General features: G+C 39.2%; 1 protein-coding gene across 10 annotated transcripts in view; it reads right to left on the minus strand.

The window, feature by feature from the left end:
• The window catches only part of SEMA3D (semaphorin 3D), a 145,952-nt gene that overhangs the window by 57,724 nt on the left and 65,337 nt on the right, over positions 1-22,891 (minus strand). For all 10 annotated transcript variants that reach the window (XM_063323560.1, XM_063323562.1, XM_063323556.1 and 7 more), the window contains 4 exons: positions 11,670-11,732; positions 9,828-9,947; positions 5,610-5,703; positions 2,171-2,299 (listed from right to left, as the gene is read on the minus strand). In XM_063323560.1, coding sequence (XP_063179630.1) covers positions 2,171-2,299; positions 5,610-5,703; positions 9,828-9,947; positions 11,670-11,732 — 406 coding nt within the window. The remainder of the gene's footprint in view (positions 1-2,170; positions 2,300-5,609; positions 5,704-9,827; positions 9,948-11,669; positions 11,733-22,891) is intronic.

Here is a 22,891-nt window from a genome sequence, read left to right on the forward strand (position 1 = left end):
GTAAATGGGTGGTAGATTTAGGGAAGAGGGGATTTAGATGAGATGGGAGTTTTAAACCTGAAATCGAATAAATGTTTTCTTTATACCAATATCGGCTGAAAGCATAAATGTATGCAATTGATAATGTTACACAATAAACTAGAAATATGTGGCTACACTACGGCTTACTACAGAAATGATCCCATCATTTAGAGTTGCACTCAAAATTTTCTCCAACCTTAAAAGGACCGTTTCAAAATATTAAAAGCACCCAGTTTATATCTATGCCTCTTTGTATAACAGTGCATGGATTGTGTATGTGAAGTCTTAGACAGAGCGTGGCTGTAGTTTTTTATGTGGCTGGAAACAAGGTAAACCTGAAGAATATATGGGGTCTTCAGTGTTTATATAGTGTGGGGTAATTTTCACGTCCCAGTCTAGCACACTAAAGCTGTTTTTCAAACCCAGACATATTAATATATTATTCTCCTTAGAAAACTCACAAATACAGACGCTTTAAGTGAAAACAGAGTAAAACATGAATCAATCTAAAAGAAAGAAGAAAGGCAGACACCCCCCAGCCAGCCTCTAAACTAAAACACATAAACAGTTCTCAAACCTGTAGTTTATTCTGTGTTCTTCTCCTGTTCCCTTGTCTCAAACTGCTCATGAAGAAACATTAATAGCATAAAAAAAATATTTGGAACTGGTTATTTAAGCTGTACGTTCTTTTGGTCTGGGAGCTGGACCCTGTAATCCTCATCAAGGTGGATCTATATTAATGATAACACCAGATGCTCCTCAGGACCAAACTACAGTAAATCTTTCTTTTTAGGATATTATAGCATCCCTTAGGAAAGCAGCTACTCCAACCATCTTTCCATGCTGAGCGTCCACAGGCCACCAGTAATAAAATTGAATATTCAGTTGCACCGTTAATTACAAATAGAGAACTGCCTACTGGAAGGACCCATCCTAGTCCCAATCACTTACAGCCCATTTCTGGTCTCCATCACACAAGGGCTGCGTACAAATGAGAGACAGGAGATAGGAGAGGTGGCACAAGAAAGGTTTTGAGTGCAGGAGATGAAAGTGGGATAGATCAGCAGAGTTAGATGTGAGATTTTTCTATCTGTCCGAAGGACTGCTCCTGTTTGGAAAGGTAAAATGACTTTAAGTGGCTTTTCCTTTCCTCCTTATCCCACAGCAGAAATCCTGAGGTTACGGAGTTACAACTAGGCAGAAATGTAAGGCAACAGCTTAGAAGGGAGAGAAGGGTCAGGGAAAAAAATAAAAATAAAAAAGAACATTTCCTCTTGTTGAGGTCTCAAAGAGTTAAGAGGAAAAATTATCCCTTTCAGAAGTTGTCTGCTGGGAAGACAACTTAACCCTGTGGTCAGCAGGCCCTGGCTTTACAATACACCCACAACAGTTACACAGGCATCCTGAACCAGGGCCAGCGTTGCCACATCTTTAAAGACAGTTGACGGCTAAAAGGGGGATGCTTTAATTGAGCAGGGTTAACTTGTGAGCGAAGTTTTCCATGATACTCTGTGTGTGGTTTGAGCCTGGCTGGGTGTAAATGCAGCCAGTTTTTCAGAGGGTTTACTAGCTCAGAATGTTTTTTAACGGGCAAGAAAAAGCAGTGTTTTGTTTGGGAAGCTATTTTAGGGTGCCCTTAGTGGTTTTGAAATGATCCTCACAGCAACAAAGGGTATTTTTCCCCCTCAAAAAAGGAAAAGAGAAAAAGAAAAAAAAAAAGACCTCCTACCTAAAAAAGTGGAATTTCTAGTCTGTCATTTCAACATGCTGTAGGGAACAGCTTTTAACAAGGGATTGGAAAAAAGGGTTTAAAAAAAATTATTCCAACAAGACTGGAAATAGAATCACTTAAGTCACGATATTATTCCAATTACAGGACTATATACAGATGTATAGATCAAAGACGGAAAGAATGATTAGGTCTGACGCTCCTACCCTTTTCTTAATTAGCATTTTCACCTCTGTGACTTTTCTCAAGTGCATTTTTGTTCCACTGAGCTTTTTTAAAAAAGCCTACGTAATCCAAAGATACCATGATACAATATCTATATTTATAGTTACTGGACATATATTTATATAAGGAAGGGGCTATTAACTTCAGAGAGGCAGGGACAATGCAAATGACAACAGCATATGTTTGGGATCTTACCAGTAAGCCAGTAATGTTCAGAGATGTCAGTTCTGATGTAATGGTGGTCATGAGAAGGGCCCAGAGAACGTGTTAGAGCAGTGTCTTTGCCAAGGAAATCAGAAGCTGTTCCAGCATAAAGATATTCATCTGCAAATGAAAAAGAAATAGGGTTTCTACAGCTGTGGGGTAAACAAAATTAAAACTGTTTGTGTTTTGTTGGTTGAACAACACCTGCGTTTAATTGGTCTATGAACTAATTTAATGTTTTAAAGTATCATTGGCTTATATTTCAATGGGATTTTGGGTTCTGTGAAGTTACTTGCTTTTAAATGAGGCTAATATTTGTAATTATATGCCTGAGAAGTAAAGGAGTCCAAGCCTAATTTTCATATCTTTTAGGCACTCAGAAAATTAAATTCCCCAGGCTTTAATGGGTGCTGGACCCTTAAGGGTAGAAAGGTGTATTCAATCCGAGCATCCTGCGCCATGAGCACTGACCGTGGACCTCTTGTGTCCCAGGCTTGCCATGGCCCCAGTGACTTTGCTGCTCCTGGGCTTGAGCTAGTAAACATGATGGATGCTTCACCAGGGGCACTTTCCAGTTTGGCCCTTTCCTGGTGTAGGGATCTCCATCCAACACTTCATTCACGAAGAGGAATTTAGGCACTATGGGAATTCTTCTCAACTATGTAACGTGTTAATGGTAGGAATATGGGTACAGACCCAAATCGTGATCATTTTAACATAGCGAATGATCCCACTAAAATAAATGAGACATCTTGCTTGAATGAGGCAGCCAGAATTCGTCTCACATGGAAACTATATCTATAATACAGTGCAGTGTGCTTGCTGCAATTGCAGTTACTATTTAGTCTTCTGCCAGCTTCGTGGGCAATGCAAAATTTCACAACCTTAAGAATCGCACAATATTTTCTGTTTTCCTTCAGATGTCAGTAAAAAAAAAAAAAAAGAAAAAAGAAGCAGCAAACAGTATCACTGTGAAAAAAAAAAAAAAAGAAGAAGAAGAACGGTACCGCTGTGAATTACTTTTTTTACCACATAGTGCATTTTACAATTCAGTCTTTTTTCAAAATAACAGGATAGATTTATTGGTTGGAGGAGTTTGGTTTTTATTTCATGACTTGCAACAATAAATCCCTGGAGTTTGTACAGCAAAAAAAAGTTCATGTTCATAAACAATAATCATATAAAAAGCTATATGATACATAAAAATCCCCTTCCAGGAGTTCCTTCTCCAGGTTTTCTGATACTCTGGGTGGAAACATTTCACAAGGCCTTTTAGAGAGAAGGCCTTTGTTAAGAGTGAATGCAGAATAAATACCATTCAACATAGATGTTTGGGTTTCCATTTGCAAAAGATGTAAATGCACTTAAGAAAATAAGATCAAAAAAACCCCAAACATAACCATGATTCACGATCCACAAGCACTTTATTTGGCCAAAAAAAAAGACCTATCAGCTTTCTTTTTACCTCTTTATTATTGTAACTTATGTATTATTTCCATGACAGTATTGGAAAGCACATCTTTCAGACAGCATGTCGCCTTTGTAGAGAAACAATAGTGCATTCTGAAAGGCATTTGTCATAATGAGGAATGAGCAGGGTAATTGGTGTTTGCTAACTGACAGGCACTCTGTGATCGATAAATCTGAAGGGCTAACAGAAATTCTCCATCCTTGCTTAGGCTCTGCTGACAAGGCATTTTCAACACTTCTGTCGGCTTTTGGTATCTCTCGTTCCAAGTTCCAGTTATGCCCAGAACTGTTTTAGTAAGCAGTAATTCATAATAGAAGATGGATGATGAGCAGGTGACTTTTCAGTCAAAAAGACCGGCTTTTCAAATTTATCTGTGGACTATACTTGGGCTGAAATGCTGTGTAGAATTCGAAGAGAGACTACGCATTTCTGTGAAGAATTTAAATTACACAGTTGTATTAACCTGCACACATGAATGAAAAGATAATGAAGTATTATTTAGCTCATATATGTATAACTGATTTCAAAGTGATTTCTGAAGGGTACAAGTAATCTGTATCGACATTTAGCAGATGAATAAAACTAGGCAGGGACAAGTGACATGCCAAAGGTTACTCGTCTCATCAGTGGCAGAAATGGGACTCATCCCAGTGCGTTGTCTTATCTGTGAGCTATACTGCTCTCCTATTACTTTTGGAAATAAAGTAATCGCCAAAAGATAGGCAAAGAAAGCATTCTCTGGTGCAGACTGTAACTCTTTACAATGCTCCTTGTACTTTATTGCAAAGCACTTGACACTAGGCACAGTCAGAGAAAGGATACCAGAATGCCCTGACCATTAATTTTATCAAGCTTGAGAATTCTCATGTACCGAAGTTCATGTTTTAGTTAGCTAAAACGCAGAAGCTTCTTCATTTCACAAGATTTAATAGAGCAGTCAAAGCACTAGAGAGCTGCTGAAATTAGCCAACACTATAATAAATCATGGAGTTCTATTGCATTAAAAAAAAAAAAAAGAAAGAAAAAGTTTCTAGAACCCCATTTTAAAAATAGATTTCACAGTCTAATATTAAACAGTACTAGGGGTCCCTGAGAAGTATAAGCACTGGCTTTAATCTATTGTTTTTAATAAAGGAAGTCCTGCCCCATCTGTTGGGTCAGAATCACAAATCATCTATCTTATTATCTGAGAATAAAGACTGAACATTAGTCATATTCTTTTTATAACACAGAGTGACCGATACTTCAAAGCATTGTCACCACTGCTCTTTGGCTGTAAATGAAAACGTCATGGTGCTTCACTCTTATCTTGTATTCATATGCTTGACGGACAAGTTAAATGAAAATTGTCCAAAGCTATGAACCAAACCATGACAAAAGTAGCTCTTCTAGTGATTTGAAATCCGGAGGTCAAGCTGACATTCCTCGGCACCAAATGTCAGACCACACAGCGCTGCGATGCACGCAGCAGGCAGATTGCGCTATCTTGTTCCTGGGCTTCCAGCTTCAGAAGTGGCTACTCGAGTAAATAGAAACCTCAAAAATGTATTTATGGAAATAGTGGATGTCAGCAGACTTCAAAGGGCAGAACATATTGATAATTGCAGAAAGAGGCCCAGAAGTGCTTCAAACGTTGTCTGTCCGTGTGTTTTGTTTTTTTTTTTTTTTGTTGTCTTCTTAAAGGAGAAATGACTGGGTGAGGATGAAACCGCCGTCCTGCTCAACTGGCAGAGGCTCCACAGCTGCTCAGATGTCTCTGTTTGTGTTGCTGCGTTTCCAGCTCGTTGGTGTCTGCAGACTGAAGACTCCCTCAGCTCCGAGAGCACAAACTGGCATAGGAAACACGACTAATGCCAGAGGAGCTTCAGCGATGACATCTGCTGAGCCTCTGACCCCAAACTTCCCATTATGAAGCCACTGCATGTCTAAGAGGAGCGCCTGGCTCTGACGGTTTCTTACCTGCCATCACTGAAGCAAAAGGCTGCTGAGGATCGAAAGGGCATTTCAACCTGCCAGACTCCAAGTTCTGAGTATCCAGCCGGAATACCGTTTCCTGAGAATAAACACATAGTCATTATCCTGGTGTGTGTCCGCAGAGAAAAACTCACTTAGACGAACTGTTCTGCTAAGGTACAAAGCGAAGGTGTGTTAGATCACACAGTTGTCATCTCAGCATTGGTGTTTACAGTCCGTGTATCTGTTTTATCTAGGGATTTTTTTTAACTCACTGTTTCAACGTATTCTGTTCACTCTATAGTGAAACACAAATCTTAAAAAAATACAATTATTTTCAGGAAAAAAAAGATGCATTGTTCATTTCTACGCAAATTAAAAGCTGGATTGCACTTAAAAGGCCCTGGCTTCTATTTGGGAAAGTGCTGATAGACTGTGTTGCAACAGGAGACCCAGAAGGGATTCTGGCTGACTCCTAAATTTCTCTAGGGACTGCTGAATAATGTTTGCGGCAGACACAGTTCAGCCCCTTCTAAATGAAAGCAGCATATGCTCTTTCTTGTTATTTTTAACAAGGCTAATGATACAAGAGATATCAGAATAGATCTTTCCTTGCAGTTCCCAAATACAGTGTGATTAATTCCTGGGTCGCAGAACAAGGGCATAGAGGAAGATAAAGGAAAGAAATTATTTAAAAACCATTTCTGATGTTTTCAGTGGGTAATCAACAACTGAATTGTTGTAAGCACTAATTCGAAGTTTTAGTATAGTTTTGAATTGTCAAAATGGATGCTTTTACTTGTTCCTTTTATTAGTTCTCTAAAAGCACGCTTAAACTGAAACCCGCAGTGAGTCCTTCTGAGGGCAAATTGATTGCTCAGAGGAGTAAAGTGTAGTCTTTGCAGGTGAAGAGACTTGATTTTCAGAAGTCTGCTGCTGTTAGAGAAGGGGGTTGCCTACAGAAGCACTGTTAACATACTCTCCTACCTACAGTGATACTTAAAATCCCACTAGTGTTCAGGAATCAAATGATTGTGGGTTTAATTTCTGTTATAGAGACATAAATTTTGAAGTTAGTTTAAAAAAAACCAAAAAAATAAAACCCACACCTTTATGATTTAAACAATTACTTAAAAAACAGTGAAGTGATTTTAATTATTTGCTTCTATACTTCTGCCTTGCAAGAAGACTAAAGAGTACAAATGACGGCTAAGTACGCCCAACGATGGCCACATAGGATCAGACTTCACAATACATTAATTCATCCTTAATGTACATCAGATTATAAATGACCGAGCCTTTCTATTTCATTGAGGTGTCTCCTCGGCTCAGAAGACAAAAGCCCAGGATATTGAATAATTAAGCTCCTTAAGAGAAAAGAAAAATCAATTCCAATCTACGAACATAAATTCCATTTCCTCCAGCAACTGATTGATACAAAGCAGAATTTAATCATCAAACAACAACCCTTGTTACCTTTCCAAACCTGTGGAATATCAGGAAAACCAAATTCTCAGGCTACTGAAGTGGGTCAGAGCACACCAAGGACAAAAGTAAATTAAAAACTGTAGTGGTTTTTTTTATTATTTTCTGACAATACTATGTTAATGTCCCATTCTCATTTCTTCCAAGTGTAATCCTGAGCTGCTCCGAGGACCCTTGCCATATCACATGCAAAGGGCTGTCTCCAAGTCCAGCAGTACTCAAGGGACTGAGGGCTTTATAGATCAACATCAAATATTTCAGATTTCACCCAGACAAACTAATGGACACTACCAGGCATTCACTCAGAATTAACCTCCTGCTTTCACTCTGGACAAAGCTTTCAAAGAAAAGAGCATCCCTTGGAGAGCTGTGGCTAACAGCACCAACCGTGCCAAGCCTCTTCCTCACTGGCCAAGAAAAGTTTTGGCAGTGACTGCAGCAATAGCAAGACTAGGACTTTAATCCCCTTTAATTGTGTCATCCCGTAGGGGATTTGTACTGCTTCAAAAGCAGTGTGTGCTGTGGTTTTGAGTCACCTGATCCACACTGTTTTCCTCTCTGCTTTCACAGCACTGTCACTGGCCAGCAGACCACTGGGCAAATCCACCAGCAGCTTTCGAAGGTCAGCAGGGCAGTGCCTGGTTTCACAGCCTCCGTGAAGCTATCTCAGGCCCTAGCTTTCCCAAGCATCCCACAGCTTCCTGTAGAGGTTCCTAATTACCAAACATCCATTATCCATTCTTATAACCCAGAGATAAAAAAAGAGGAAAAAAAAAATTAAAAGAATGGATCTACAATAAAAGTGCTTTGAATTAACACATAGGATTCCTGGCTTCAGTTCCTACAACCAGAAGACATTTTCAGCTACCTGTCAAACTCACGTCAATGGGCCTGTCCTCAGCACCCTCCTGTCCTGCCACATTTATCTGGAGAGGCAGCAGAAGGACCATGGCTGTAGGGTGTTTGGGGTCCAAGAAGGAAAGGGAAAATCTGCCCCACGCCCTTCATAGCTGTTAATTCAATAGGAGGTTGTAGAAGAGATGCACCATGAGAAGAGGCACGAGTAGCGCTGAACACTGTCCAACCTACCACTGCAGCTGAGCAAGCATGGGGAATGCGGGAGACGCAGGACTGGGAGACAGTGAGGGGATTAGGAAATACAATACCAGGATTCTTCTTCCCTTTCCTCTCATAAGGTAATTGGTCACGTCTAATTGAGGCAGACCCCTTGTCTAGACTGGCTGCCGGACTGAACAATCAGACCAAATACATAATTTCATAATGTCTGATGAAAACAACCTTCACAAATGAAGTAGTTAAAGGTGCTATGGTAGAGTGAATAAGGCATCTTGCTAATGACCCAGAGGTAAACCAGAGCCTTACTTATGCTCTTGCTGAGAGCTGTTCGGTTCAATTCAGCTGTGTATTTGATCATTCAGGCTAAGGAAGCAGCATGATACATGGGATCTAAAATTTCATTTGCTTCAACTGGAATATTTAAAGTAGTGAAGCAAAGAAGGCTCCAAAATTATTTCTTTGCAAGCTTAATAATACAGCACATACCAGCCAATACCAGGAGCATTAATGTCTTATTAGGGAAAGAACACCACCATACAGATTTCAGGCAGCTTCAGTAATCTGTAACATAGGCAGCCCCTCTGGGCTGATCAACCAACCCACAGATTGTGTGGAATATAATGATGGGTCTCAGCATGTGCAAACATTAATAAACTTTTTTTTTTCTTCTTTTTTTTTCTGTGAGCATCTGACCTTGATTCTGTATGTCAGAATATCTCCAATGTGTACATATTTCAGGTTATTACATTTAATAACATATCATTAGACCTCATTTCTAATATTCTAGAATTTCACCGAGACACGAAGAAAAGAGAAAGCTATTGCTATAGCAGCATGGGAAGCCTGCACCGCGGGCAAGCAGCCAGACAGGTCACATCTCGACGCTGTCTGAGACCAGAGCCAGTGTTATAAATATAGCCAAAGTGTTATACATACAGGAGTTAAAAAGAGACTTGTGTACTAAGTGGCTGCTTGACACAACACCAAAATGCTTCTGTTGTGGGGGTTAGGACTCGAACATTTACCACTTAGAATAGAGATTTCTTTGTCACCAGCAAATGAAGACCAATCAGCTGCTAACTTCAGTTTGGGAATACGCCACTGGTGATGGAAGGTACCCGACATCTACTGAGTGACAGGGCTGCAAACCATCTGCAAAGCCCTGAGACGCCGTCCTTGGGCTCAGGCTAAGAGACCCTTTACAATCTCTGCATTACTGTCGTGCATAAGGAGTAGGAAACCATCTCTGCCGACCAAGGGCATACGTACATTAAAAAATTGAGCTACGAGTGTCATCTTGAACTCTGCATACGTGTGCGTGTACATAAGCAGAAAGTGTGTGCGGAAATGACTTACTAGAAAGACAGACATCTGGGTTAAATGTTCTCTTCACTTAGTTAATCATATGGAAGTGTCTGAAGAACTTTGCGTATTAAGCCTTACTGAGGAAAGTGTTTTGTTCAAAAGCGATACACTCATATCAAACGTGAGAACACGCGTTCCCGTCTGACCTGCAAAATCCACCATTTATCCTGTTATTTATGCAAGCTGCTGTCAGTTCATTTTTTACGCACTCACATAGTATTTTCCAATCTATGAGGAATGCTAAACAAGATGAGGGTTATTTCTTGACGTGTCAGAGTTGTGAGGAAATTAAATTACCTCTTTGTGAGTTCCAAGTTCAATGTATCCACAGAGAGGGTGAAAAGCTCCCGTGCCACAGACATAAACGTGGGTTCGGTTGTAGGGCTGAAGAACCCTGATAAAATTGGCACATTCTGTCTATTGGGAAAAGAAAAAGAAAGGTTAACTTTCATGTTTATTCTTCTCTTTCACATTATATATTGTACTAGGTGATAGCCATAGTACTGGTGTATTTAAAATCAAAATTACTGTAGCAGAGACTGTTTACCAAATAATTCAAAGTTGTGACGGCTACAATTTTGCAGTGGCTGTCTCCTAGGCAGTTCATCAATCAGACTTGCGAGGCTAATTCTGCTATAATGCTTACAGCCATGAGAAGTTATGTGGTTACAGTGCAGTTTGGAGGAAATCTGCTCAGCCTGTGTTGTAGCAAACAACCCCTACCAACAACTGGGCAGAGGTCGGAGAGCCACTGGGATAGTCTGGCTACCAAATCTCTCGCCTTTGCTCCTGATTCAGGGTTCTGCGTCAGCTTTAACACCAAAGATTATACGATAGAAATCATTGTGGTGGAACGAAGGGCTTCGATGCACTTCCAAGGGCACGTTTTGTGTATGAGTGAACTTTCTTAGCACCAACCACATCCTACTGGTCACTTTTATTTGGGCATTTCTGGGTCCTGTGGGATGCTCGGGCCAGTCCTGGCTCTAGCTGGGCTTGGTCCGTGCTGGTAAACAGCAGAAGAGGCTGCCGCACGCTGCAGGGCCGCCACATGGGGAGTAGGAAAGGCTTGCTGCAGCCTTCCCCAAAATTAAAGAAATAACAAGGTACTTAGGAGGGAATACACAAGAGCTATGCATATGTTTAAGCTACTACCCTATACCTAAGTGAGAGGCAAGCTGCAGAGACAATGTAGGAAGCAAAAAAGGAGATATTTATGATTTATGTCCAAAACAAATATTCCCCTCTTTGACCCTTTTCCTTTTGTCTTAGTGAAGAAATAGACCAGCAGAAATCCTCCATATAGACCAGTATCAGAATTTTCCCAGTGCTCAGCAGAGGTGTTGTTTAGTTTTTGTCTGCTGTAAAGATAAGCGTAGCAATAAATTAGGATAAAAAGTTGAAATTCCTCAGGCAGAGAGCTGAGAGAGTGTTTTGAGCTGGAGTCCACCTTGGTAACAGACAAGCTGGATAGAAACCACAGGACTTGTGGAGAGAAAAGGAAGACATTTTATTATACAGCTGGGAAATATTTACATTTCTGGTGGGTTCTAGACGCATGATGTAATCTCTGCTACGCAAAAGAGATACGAAAGTTTTACTGTATATATGAATGCACCTTAAATACACTTCTTAAAAAGACTTCCTAAAGGGGGTTTGTGGTTCCAGGGAAAAGCTAATGAGTCTGAGATTTTGTTTTAACCTTAACTGCAGCTGTCTGCAAATTAAGTTAATTTGTACTCTGCTCTGCTACTCTGTTTAGTTAATGAATTATAATGAAGTTACATTCAGGATATTCCAAAAAGAAGCTGTTTGATGGGAAAGAAAGGATTTCAGGGAAGTATCGCCTGGGATACATTTCAGAGGAAAGGCCATTCATCTCTCAACTGCATTTATTACATACAAGAATGGCTTAGCATGATTGCTGCTTGCAATATTTAATATTTTTTTTCTTGAAGTATTAACTTTTAATGAAAAAAGTAGAAGTGTAACATTTTTTTAAATGAAGAAAAAACACTTAGTTCATTAGTTCAGGAAAAAAGCATAACAGCAGCTTATTAATCCGTTTTGTGCATTTACAAAGAAATACACAAATATACAATATTCTCAGCAATAGTAAAAAATATATTCCATACTTACATGGGCATCTTTCCCAGCTAATTTGCATAATTCTACCTTTTCCTTTGCTGCAGGCCAGTAAATCTGTAACATAGTTAAAATAAGACAAACATTATTAATATTATAAATTGTCCTATGACTGCAGAATAACTATTTCCTTGAATGAACAGTTAAAACAGATTTATGCACGTTAAGGCATTTGCATGTAAACCAAAATGAACATGAGTTTGAATACAGGGTTCCACTCCAAAAAGGGAAGAGGCTTTAAATCAAACCCTTGTTCTTTGTTCATTTCTTCATTGTCTATATATACTTTTTAAAAGTACTTAGTTGATCTGCCTAGCACACCTTGTCACCATTATGAATTGTAAGTTTTTCTCAAAGACATGATGAGCCGAATCATCTTGAAACTAAACTGACTGCAAAACAAGGGAAATTACATTTCTGATACATTTGGTCCAGTGAACTTGTCAAAGCCATTATGAAAAAATACTTAGCTGTTACTGCCAATTTTCAAATGAAAAGAAGTATTGTTCAAAAAACTAAAGGTAGCTCAAGGGAAATTTGTAGAACAAAGAGTACATTTGACAGAAATCAATAGTGCACGGGTTAAAAATGTCACTCTTCAACACTGAGTTTACTGAGAAAATGACATAGAAGTTTAGAGGAGAATCATGTACCTTAGATAATTGGTAGCATATATTATAACTGTTTCTCTTCTTTCATCTGCACTGCAGAATTCTATAAACTAGGTTTTGATGTAGATGGAGCCAGACGACAAATTACTATCAGTAACTGCAACCCCAATTATGTTAGTGAAGAAATATCAACAAACAACAGCTCAGGTTCTGGTTCATTGATTTCAACTAAACAGTCAAAACTGGGTATTATTGAGTATATGTTTGATTCTATTAAGTTCAAAATAGAAGCTAAACATAAAATCTTACAGAATCACCATGCTGAACATGGATCTTTTTTCCTTCTTATTTTGACAAGACAAAGCTATAACCATTTCTCATTTCTCATGATGAATAATAACGACAAATCACACTGATTTTTGAGCAAATATTAGTTAGGAAATTGCCTCAAGTCCCAGGTACCAGGATGCAGTTTACTAGTACTCACAGATGCTTTAGAGTAGTGTTGTGTCTCAAATCACACATTATAAAATCTTAAATAGTAAAATATATAGGAATAAAAGGTTATTATAATATGCATTAGAAAAAAATCATCACCAAGGAAGGATGCACAACTCTACCACATGCAAGAGACGTTAACTGCTGTAATATTCCCTTTCTGTCACCCAGCTGTTGGCACCTTGTAGGATGTGGCTTACCAGTCCCACACTGGTAAGGAAAGCAAAGGAGTGTCCTGTGTCAAATGGCTTTATCACTGTCCAAAATCTACAGTCAGTGTTCCTCTCAATCTGGAAACAGTCTTTTTATTTCACTTCTTCCTCTTCTCTTCCCATTGAAAAGGGATATATTGGCTTTCTGCAAGGAAATTAATTTCCTCTCAAGTGAATTTACAGTTACCTTTCTGATTAGAAGCTCTTAGTAAAGATAATGTATTTTAAGTTACTTAAACCTTAACCCTTTACAGCAATATTTACTTAAAGTCAGAGATAAGGCAGTATAACAACATCTCAGCACTGGAGCACAATTTTACTTTCCCAGAGCATTTTCTTCGAATGATGTCGTGATAGCATCCAGGTACGAAAGAGCAATCTGAAATCAGCCATGCCAGCGTGTCTGGATTACACAGTATACAATGCTGGAAAGTACTAGGAGCATTGCAAAGCCATTGGGAAGAGCTGAAGGCAGCACCAGTGAACTGGTGGAGGGGTCTTGCTTGTAGCACTGGTCTGTCCCAAGTGCCACTGGGTTAAGGAGAAGGAAAGCCTGAGGCTTAAGAGGTGCTGGTGAAGAAAAGCTGATGAAAAGGAACAGCCAGAGGAACATAAGAACATGGATCTCCAAATACATTTGGCCAACGAGACTTGAGCTAAGATCTGATCTTCACTTCTCTTGTACATAAACTTTATGCCCAATTCTGCCCAAGATCCTTATATCAGTAACTGAAAATGCTAGAGATCTTTGAGGGGTTTTGGAGATTTTTGGCCAAAAGTTATGTATTCAATAAGGTAGACAAGGTCTCCCTCTGTAGGCTTTTGAAAACGTCCAGCTCTCCTTGCCAACTACACAGAAGAACCGGACCCCTGCTTTGGGAGGCCCTGTTACATTTGAAGACATCTGCTTGAAAGCATCACACGTATTAATGGACTCAAATCTACCCTTAACTCTTGTACATATTCCTTCATGGGAAATAGTTTGTCGTACAAGCTGGACCAGTCAGGCTGAGATATACACACCCTCTTTTGTATGATAATTGACCGCAGTCAATAATCATAGAAAAATCAATTGTTTTACTTTCCAGCTACTCAATGGCCTCAGCATTTAGCATTATACATGGCCACATTAGACAAAGAAAAGTGAAGCTAAGTGATCCAACTTTAAAATCAATTTGTGATTATATATGGGGGAGTTAAAGTGATATTTATTAGGTTTCCATATGAGAAATGAGAGGTTCCCAGAAACTGTCAGTTCTAAATTGTAATAGGTCAAGAAAATTACATAATAAATAATGAGCCAATGTGCTGAGGTAGAAAGCATGAACTTATTTTTTTATTAGATCACATGCTGTGTAACAGTACCACAGGCCTGGTTCCCTTAAACACTGACACACAAGTAACCTTACACATGTAAAATAGTCTCACTGAATTTTCACATGCATAAGCCTATTTACATGCAGCTGTGTGGACTCTTCTGTAGGGGGTGAAATCAAGTCTTAGTATCGTATTTTATTCAGACAAGTTACTTAGTTTTACAATATGCAAAAAGTAAGACTAGATGCTCTGGTAGTTTCTTTTATATTTAAAATCTTTCAGCTTGTAGATGGTTTGATGCTTTGAAATTGGTCATTTTGTTTCATAATTTTTTTCAGTGCACATGCTGAACTTACAATGGTAACATCTTATTCAACAAAGTCTTTTTCCTAAATTCCCCAAAAAGTAAAACCTCAAAGAAAGGAAAAAAAAAAACCCTAAACAACCAAACAATATATAATGATGGTGACAACAACACTGACATGTAATACTATAATAATTTCATCTTAAAAACACTACAAATTATATATATATAATATATTTCATGGTCGCATCTGTATCTGAAATGTCTGGAGGAATCTTAGACTAGCTAGCTAGGTGGGGTTACTGAATTTAAGGGAAGAATGTAACTAGTTGAAATACATAAACTATATATTTAAACAGGATTACTTTCTTCTCTTAATCTTCAGTTTATTTTCCTTGCAAAATATCCATATCAAAATTCCAAAGGTCAGCTACTGTTGTGATTTCTTGATTTTATCTTCTATAGCCCAATTAAAAAAAAACAAAACAAAACAAAACAAAACTTACTATTACATTTAAATCATTCTACAAATATTTTCTTAAATTTAGAAACAGGAAAGAAATTAAAATCTCCTAATAAATGCAAGTTAATGCGTTTCTCTGCTAGCAGAGGGAAAGAAAACCTCCCCGGAGTACAAAATTAAGTAGTACATAAGTGTAGGACAGATAAGGTATCACTTTAAAGGGTAGCTGGAAATTGATTTCTGATTAAAACAAAACATTAAAAACCACAAAGGTCCTTTTCAGATCAGGAGCAGAGTAATTTCTAAAAGCAACATTTTTCCTTCCTCCAAACACACATTTTTACTGTAAGAAAAGACTGAAAAGGGAAGAGTGAATTATAAAAAATGAAATACATTATTTATAGACATAAATTGATATATGGATGATATATATAAATCATTATATGTATATATAAATAATAGCTGGACTCACGTCTAAGAGTTTCATTTCAGCTGCCATCTGTCATGAATTAACAATACTAGTTATAAGAGAGTATTTTCCTCGTCTTTCTGTGTCTGTCTTTCTCTATGCGCTTTTTTTCCTAGAGTAACAATTAGACTACAAATCTTCAGGGGAAGTGATGCCTCAAAAGTAAAACACTGAACTCTGATTCCAAAGAAACTTGGATGAAATTACATCTCTTCCAAGAATAATTTCTAATAAAATTACTAAATCTGGGATGATACAGGGCTTTCCCAAAGCAGTGGAAAATATTGCATATTGTCACAATACCAAAGAGGAACAACACAAGGTATCTAAGCAAATTGCAGGCCTATGGGTCTTATTTCATCTGTTTGTAAGGCTTCAAAACAAATTTTTAGTTAGGGAAGGAATAACGTAAGTTTCCAATAAATATGTAGCATGGTACAAAAGACAATGTAACTTGGTAAAGAGCCATTATTCCGCCCTGATATTGCACTTTTCTTTAATAACATAGCTGAATTGCATACCACAATAACGTGGTAGAGCTCCTCTTCATCAGGGTTCCAGTTAAGTATTTCATAAGCTGCCACATGGAAACTGATTAGCTCAGCTGGCAAAAATAGCCATTATTACAAGAAAAAAATGGTGTGATAAGTAAAGAGCTTGTGGTGGAAAGTTACTCATGGAGTTCCTCAAGAAACACTGTCAGAGCTCATCCTATGTTGTACACCCTTCACTTACCTTGGCAGAAACCCAGCACTGTGCAACAACATGTGCAGATGACACAAAGTTGGGAACCATCACTAACACAAATGAAGACTGGTAATATTATTGGGGAAGAATCAAAGGGCTACAAAGACCAGAATTATAAACAGTCAGAGGAAATGGGTATATACTGGTCATAAATAAATATAGATTGTAGGTAAAAAATAAATAAATGTGCAATACCAGACCACCGAGGTTCTGATCTGTAGCGACGACCTTGCTAAAGAAGTTGCATGAAGTATCCCTCAAGGCCCCTTACAGCAGATTTGGACCAGGTTATGAAAGGAATAACTGCTACATGAGGTAGTTGCTGGTGATAGCAGGGAGTGAGACCAATTGACCAACGTGACTACTTCCAGTTTCATGGCCCCAAGATAGACCCACTCATGCCAGCAGCAAGCACTTGAGTGTCTCATTGAGGTCGATGGCTTTCAGCAGCCCTGGGGGTTTCGCTGGAGCCTCTCACGTGCTTGACGCTGCACACGTGCTTTGGCACTTCTCTATCAGCACAGTCTCTGGTACGAGAAACACCAAAGTGTTTTATTAGTGGTACATGTAGCACCAGCAGGATGTATCCGTATCTGGAGTGATGGACACCAGCTGATCAGCATATCTCATAACACTCACTCACTGAATTTGAGTCCTGTGCGGAAAGGGATTGCTTCCTTCCTATTTTGAAGGAATAAGAGGTGGTGGAAGCACTTAGAGGAAAAATACACTGATCTTAAATAACTACTTGATGCAGCAAAAGAAAGCCTCCTTTCTTCCCTTGTTTTATTGTGTATACTAGATATTCTTTATACTGATGCTTAAGGGAAGGCATGCAATAAAATTACTGCTTCCTAGGCATCAAAATGTCTCATGAGGGCTTTGTGAATCACATAGACCATAACTCAGAAGCTTAAGCTCCTTGGTATGAGCGAATTCCCCATATGACAGTCCCAACTGCAGCTTCCAAAGACCAAAGCCAGACTGAGCTGTAAACTCATTGTCACGCTGGCATATGCAATACACTCCCCCTGAGAAACCCTCCTCCATGAGAAACTACACCCCTGTGTGAAAAAAAAAAAAAAAGAAAAAGAAAAAAAAAAGGATTCATGACTTAGCCCAATGTGACCATAAAACGGGTACAGTAAAGAGGGCAACTTGATCCACCAAAGTAAACCAGGAGACAGTCTAATCCCAGTTTTGCCGTTGCCCTACTATATGTGACAGTCAAGTCTCATTTCTCCCGCCAGTAAAACAACAATAATGTGACTCGCTTTTTTTTTTTTTTTTTTTTTCTCCTGGAGAACTTAGTAACTCGTAGGTGAAAAATGAAAAACAATGAAAAACAGTAAGATCAAGGAACACTGAGAAAACATCCAATGATAAGGCTGTCACACTGCTGCATAAGACAATATCATAAATGTCACACCCCAATACCACAAGAGTGGGGGTGTGTTCATGGATCGCTTCCTGAGAACCAGGACATTTGTCGCTTCTGTATACTGACCCCAGGTCACTCCGCTGAAAATCACTGCAAGCACTAGGAATTTACTGATTTTCCCAACAAACAGTAGAAAGAATTTCATTCTTTTAAAGTATTATTTTGCTGAAAACAAAGAATATTTTAATTAATGGGAAAATGAGCTGATTTTAGCACAGCACGCATGTATACCAGTTGCTCTCTAAATAGCTCACATCTGTTGCATTCATGTGTGCGGTATGGGAAGTCCACAGCATGGGGAACTAGGCAGATTGTTCTCATATACAAATCCTAAGAGGAAGGTTACCCTAACCGGTTCTTGTGACTGGCCCCCACTATATTGTGCTCTGGAATTTCATTTAAAGGAAGTTAATACATCTAAGTTCCTTATCTGACTTTCTCCCTGTATTTGAAACCTACCCAGGCTGTCTGTAGACCAGGATTTTTCACCTAGTTTTCTTTTTAACAGTTTTATCTCAGAAATACTTAGAGATCTCTAAAAGGCAGGAATGTATTCTTAAATTTCTTTTACTTTCATATCTGCCACAGACCTTCCTTCTTCCAACAGGTATTCCTACAGCCGACGCAACAATTCCCACACTTAAAATACACATCCAGGGAGACACGTGACTGGAATTTCCAACTCCAATTATTTCAAAGTAGCAGAAAACCAGATCTCTTGAAAGATATAATTTGATATGGCTTGGGGGCAGCGGGGAAGAGAGGATAGAAGGTTTGATCCACAGTGATAGACAGCACTGGAGGACGCGCCAGCGCATGGCACTATTTTCAGTGCTGTCACAGGGAGTAAAATGCACTGGAAGTCACAGTTGTGCATTTGGATGAAACATTCACAGACTTCTGGTAGCTTAGATTTGGCAGGTGGCTGTTAGAGTGACACCTCTTACTAGGACCAAGTCAGCTTTTTATATTGCATCTGTCTGAGACAAAGATCTCCACATGCCACAGCTCTCCTCTTAAACTGTGATCCGCTTCCCAACACAACTTAAGAAGCAGCCAGCACTTTCAGTGCTTAAACGTTTTCTGAAAAGTGCATTTTCATGTGTTCATTATGAGCATATGTAAAAGCTTAAAGGAAATGGACCAGATGCTGATTTCATTTACACTGGATTAAATCTTGAAAGGCTTCAGTGTTTTTACACTTCATTTTCCACAGTGTAACCACAGCAAACTTCTGACTACCAACTGTTTCTCCTAAAAGGAAACTGTACACCAGGATTTTTAGGGTAAATGGCATTGCTCCTGACATGTTTATCACTGCAGACTGAAGACAAATCCTACCTTTGAAAAAGTCAAAGCCCAATACAAGCAAGTGTTTTCAGAGAGCAGGATATTCTGTTCTTTATACCTAAACATATGGGTAAAATATAAAAATGACAGAGGATGTTTACAGAAACATAATTTATGGCAACAATGCAAAAGGAAATAACAGAGACACTCTCTTCCACGTAGGACTGCTGTCATTCTGGTTACATACTGCTTTCTTCACATCTTGCCCCTGTCTGTTGTTTTGTGTCTATAAACACTGGTTAAAAGCTTCCGCCTTGTCTACACAGGTGCCTAAGTTTTAGTCTATCAAATGGTTTTATGGACTCCAAAAGGTTTTCAGAGCTTCAAAACAAGAGTTACATAGCTCAATGATAAGAGTCCTCCAAGGGCTAGTAAGGACTTCTGGAAGTCCCTAACCTGAAGTACCATTATAGCTTCTTCTTACACTATTCCTTCCATGCCCAATGCTGACCATCTTCAGGGACAGGACACTAAACTGTATGGATCCCCCATGGAAACAGTCTTGTTTTATTGCAAATGATGCATAAGATGGTTTCTATTTCTATTAATTTTGGGAGGAAGGGGAAGCACTTTAAAATAGATGGAAATGAGTATCTTATGAACTGTGACACCCAGAAGAGTTCCCTTGGTTTCAACAGCAGGGCCATCAGCGTGCATTTAACGCCTGGGAACTAATTCCCCATGTGTGGAGGGTCAAACCGTGCCCCTGTGAAATCTCAGCCTCACTTCATTTCTTTCTTGGAACTTTTTCTACTCACAGAGATTGAGAACAAACCAACGTGATCACAGATAGATTAATGACCATCCTCCTCCAGTTCCAATGGGTTTATTCTAAACTTTCCCAGTCCTCATGCCCCCACTTCCAGAACTTTCGATTTCTTCAGTGTTTTCCAGGTGACTTGGAAAAGTTTGGCCTTCTCTGATATTTGCTAGAACGTCTTTTTCTTCTGACAGGTCAAGAAATCTTCACCCTCAAGACAGTCTACAGCTTTTGCTAACAGGCAGAAAGCTAAATTCCTTTGACATATAGAATAAACAGCACATAATTGGTTAGGAAGGACCAATCTTGGTGTTACTGTATTTCAAGGCTGCAATAAACATCCTGGACTCTGTGTGTATTCCTGAGGCTCTGGCCTGATGACAAGAACAAAAGCCTCCCTTCGGTGCTGGCTAAATTTCCATCAGGTTCATTCCTAATTGAGATGATGCTTATATAGACTGACAGGAGGTTTTCCAGCACAATGAAGGTAAAATTTGTCTCCTATATGTCGAGGGTGATGTTTTACAGAAATATGCGTACGTATTTGTATTTATGTTCCCCTTCCTGCAGAGACGGGTGGGTCACACTACAAATATTGCCCATTGATAATAGTGCGGATATATAACCCCACTTGGACCACTGGAAAGCACTGGAGTTACAGAAAGGTGCAGAATTTCTTTGCGGCTATTTCATAAGCATTTACCCAGATGATATATATATATATATATATGCATATGTATTTTTTACTGTGAAATACAAATACAAATCACTACAAGAGGGCATCAAAGGATAAGTCACAAGACAGCTGCACCTGGCAATGCCAAAAAAATAGTAGCAACTACAAACTAAGGATGCTCCAAGGGACGATAATTTGTGACCCTGTGCCAATACACACTGGGGCAGATGAAAACAACTTGTTCCAAAGCTGCTATTGGGGAGATCTGACATGTTTATCTATTTGGCCCACATGTGGCTGTGTCTTCTAGCACTGACAGCCCCTGCAGGTTGGCAGCTTTTCAAAAGCTTGTCAGCCCTTGATAGCATTCCTATTCCTGCCGAGATGGGCGGGTCGCGCCGCGGATTACACAGTGATAATGGTGCTGACACATAACCCTGCTTGCACCGCTCGCGAGCACGGGGCTTACAGAAAGGCGCACCGTTTCTTTGCAGCTATTTCACAAGTGTTTACCCAGCTGACATTTTGCATTTAGTATTTGTTTAGTTCAAGGAGTAAAATAACAAAGGCTTTAGGCAAACTCATAAGAAAATTCTATGTACCAAAGTAATCTTCCCAGTAGGATCACGGAGTTTAGGATTCCTATAGAATTTCTTCAGCTTTCCAGCCTCTCATGCTATTAAACACGTTTGTTTCCCACTGCACTTCCACTGGTTAGGTCACAGCTGCCTTCAGATTTATTGACCACGTTTGCAACGCCCCGATAAATACAGGTTGCTGCTCCCTTCTGCTTTCTTTTGCTGAACATCTTTATTTTACTCATAGGGAGGAACCACAAATCTTCCCGTTTATAAATAGCTTGCAACGCTTGTCAGGCATCTAAGGATCTTTCAAGAAAAGACAACGGCAGTCACTAATGCTATTCCTGCAATAGGAGCTAGAGGCTTCTATTCAGGACAAGCTCATAGAAATTATATCCCCGTTACAGAAAGATGATTACCCTTTGCTAAGCTTTAGGTATTTGGGGAGTGGAACCATTTTAGCTTTCTGCATTTGTCTTTCGTTATGGAGGACTTTTCTATTATACTGTTGTGCTTACGGTTGTTTTATAATAAGGTTTGCAAGCACTGGAAACTGGATGGATTTTTTCAAGCTGCCAGCTAAGGAAGTTTTCAACCAATTACACAATAAATTGAATAAAACCTACAGTGATTTAAGAAATTGGAACTCCAGAAGAACTATTGATTTATTTCATCAGGAAAAATATACCAGGAAATAAAGCCATAACTTAATATATGTAAGTTAAATTAACCAATTTAGGTGAATAATTAGTTTGTAAAAAGGAAGTTATTAAATGATATATATGTATACATTAAAGAAGGGAAAAGGATAAAACGCTTTGGATGTTTCTTTGAATACCATTCCAGAAATATCTGAATTAAGAGCAACAGACTCTATAATATAATCTTGCCAAGTAATTATATCCACAGATGAGGATTTTCTGAGAGTAAATTTTTTGGGGGCCCAGATTTGGCTTTTTGGTGTATCAGTAGTTCCTAACATAACCAATATCTGAAACTGAGAGGTTTTTTAATCAGAAACTACCCAGCATAGAGTGTTCTACAGTTCGTGTTCACTTTTGTTTTGAAGACAGAAAACCCCAAACTACGCAAAATTTGCATTCTAGTTTCAGAGCTCTTACACCTCTCTCACCCCCCTCAACTTGCTGAATTTTAAGCCTCCTTCTTCAATGCCATTAATAAAAACATCACTCACAGGCAGAAACTTAATATTCTAATCAATTATTTCTCATTTTAGGGGCTGCGTAGGAGCAGATATAGCTTTTTTCCAGAGGACTCTTACTCCAGAGGAGTACAAAGGACACACTTCAGACCCTTGTAGTCCCGACATGTGTGGTTTCCTCGCACCGGGAAAGCCTGGAAGCGAGCCGCCTGGCCCAGCGCCAACCCAAACTACGGGCAGTCTAAACACAGCCCCGGCAAACGCTACTTTCTGACACTTCGCTGCTACTGGAGAGTATCCTTTAGCATCGAAACCTCATCAGTGGCTGAGATTTATACACAACCACTCACGCAACTGCCTTCTTCTCATCTCTTCCCTCCCTAAACGAGTTTCTACCCACCCAGCACAGAGGAACCAAAAAGAAACGCTTCTGTGAGATTGTCTTGTGTTACCTGGGCATTTACCCAAGAGGGTAAGTTTATAAAGTTGCTGAATGCTTACAGAGAGATGGAAATCGGCACAGCAGGATGCTCCACAGAGCTTTTCACTCAGTTTTAGCTATTTAAATACACTTTTCCTTGGGGTTTTGTCTGAAAAGTTAAAGATGACCTGAATAGTTAAACTC

Source organism: Chroicocephalus ridibundus, chromosome 1 (genome assembly GCF_963924245.1).
Source record: "Chroicocephalus ridibundus chromosome 1, bChrRid1.1, whole genome shotgun sequence".
Classification (NCBI taxonomy): Eukaryota; Metazoa; Chordata; class Aves; order Charadriiformes; family Laridae; genus Chroicocephalus; species Chroicocephalus ridibundus.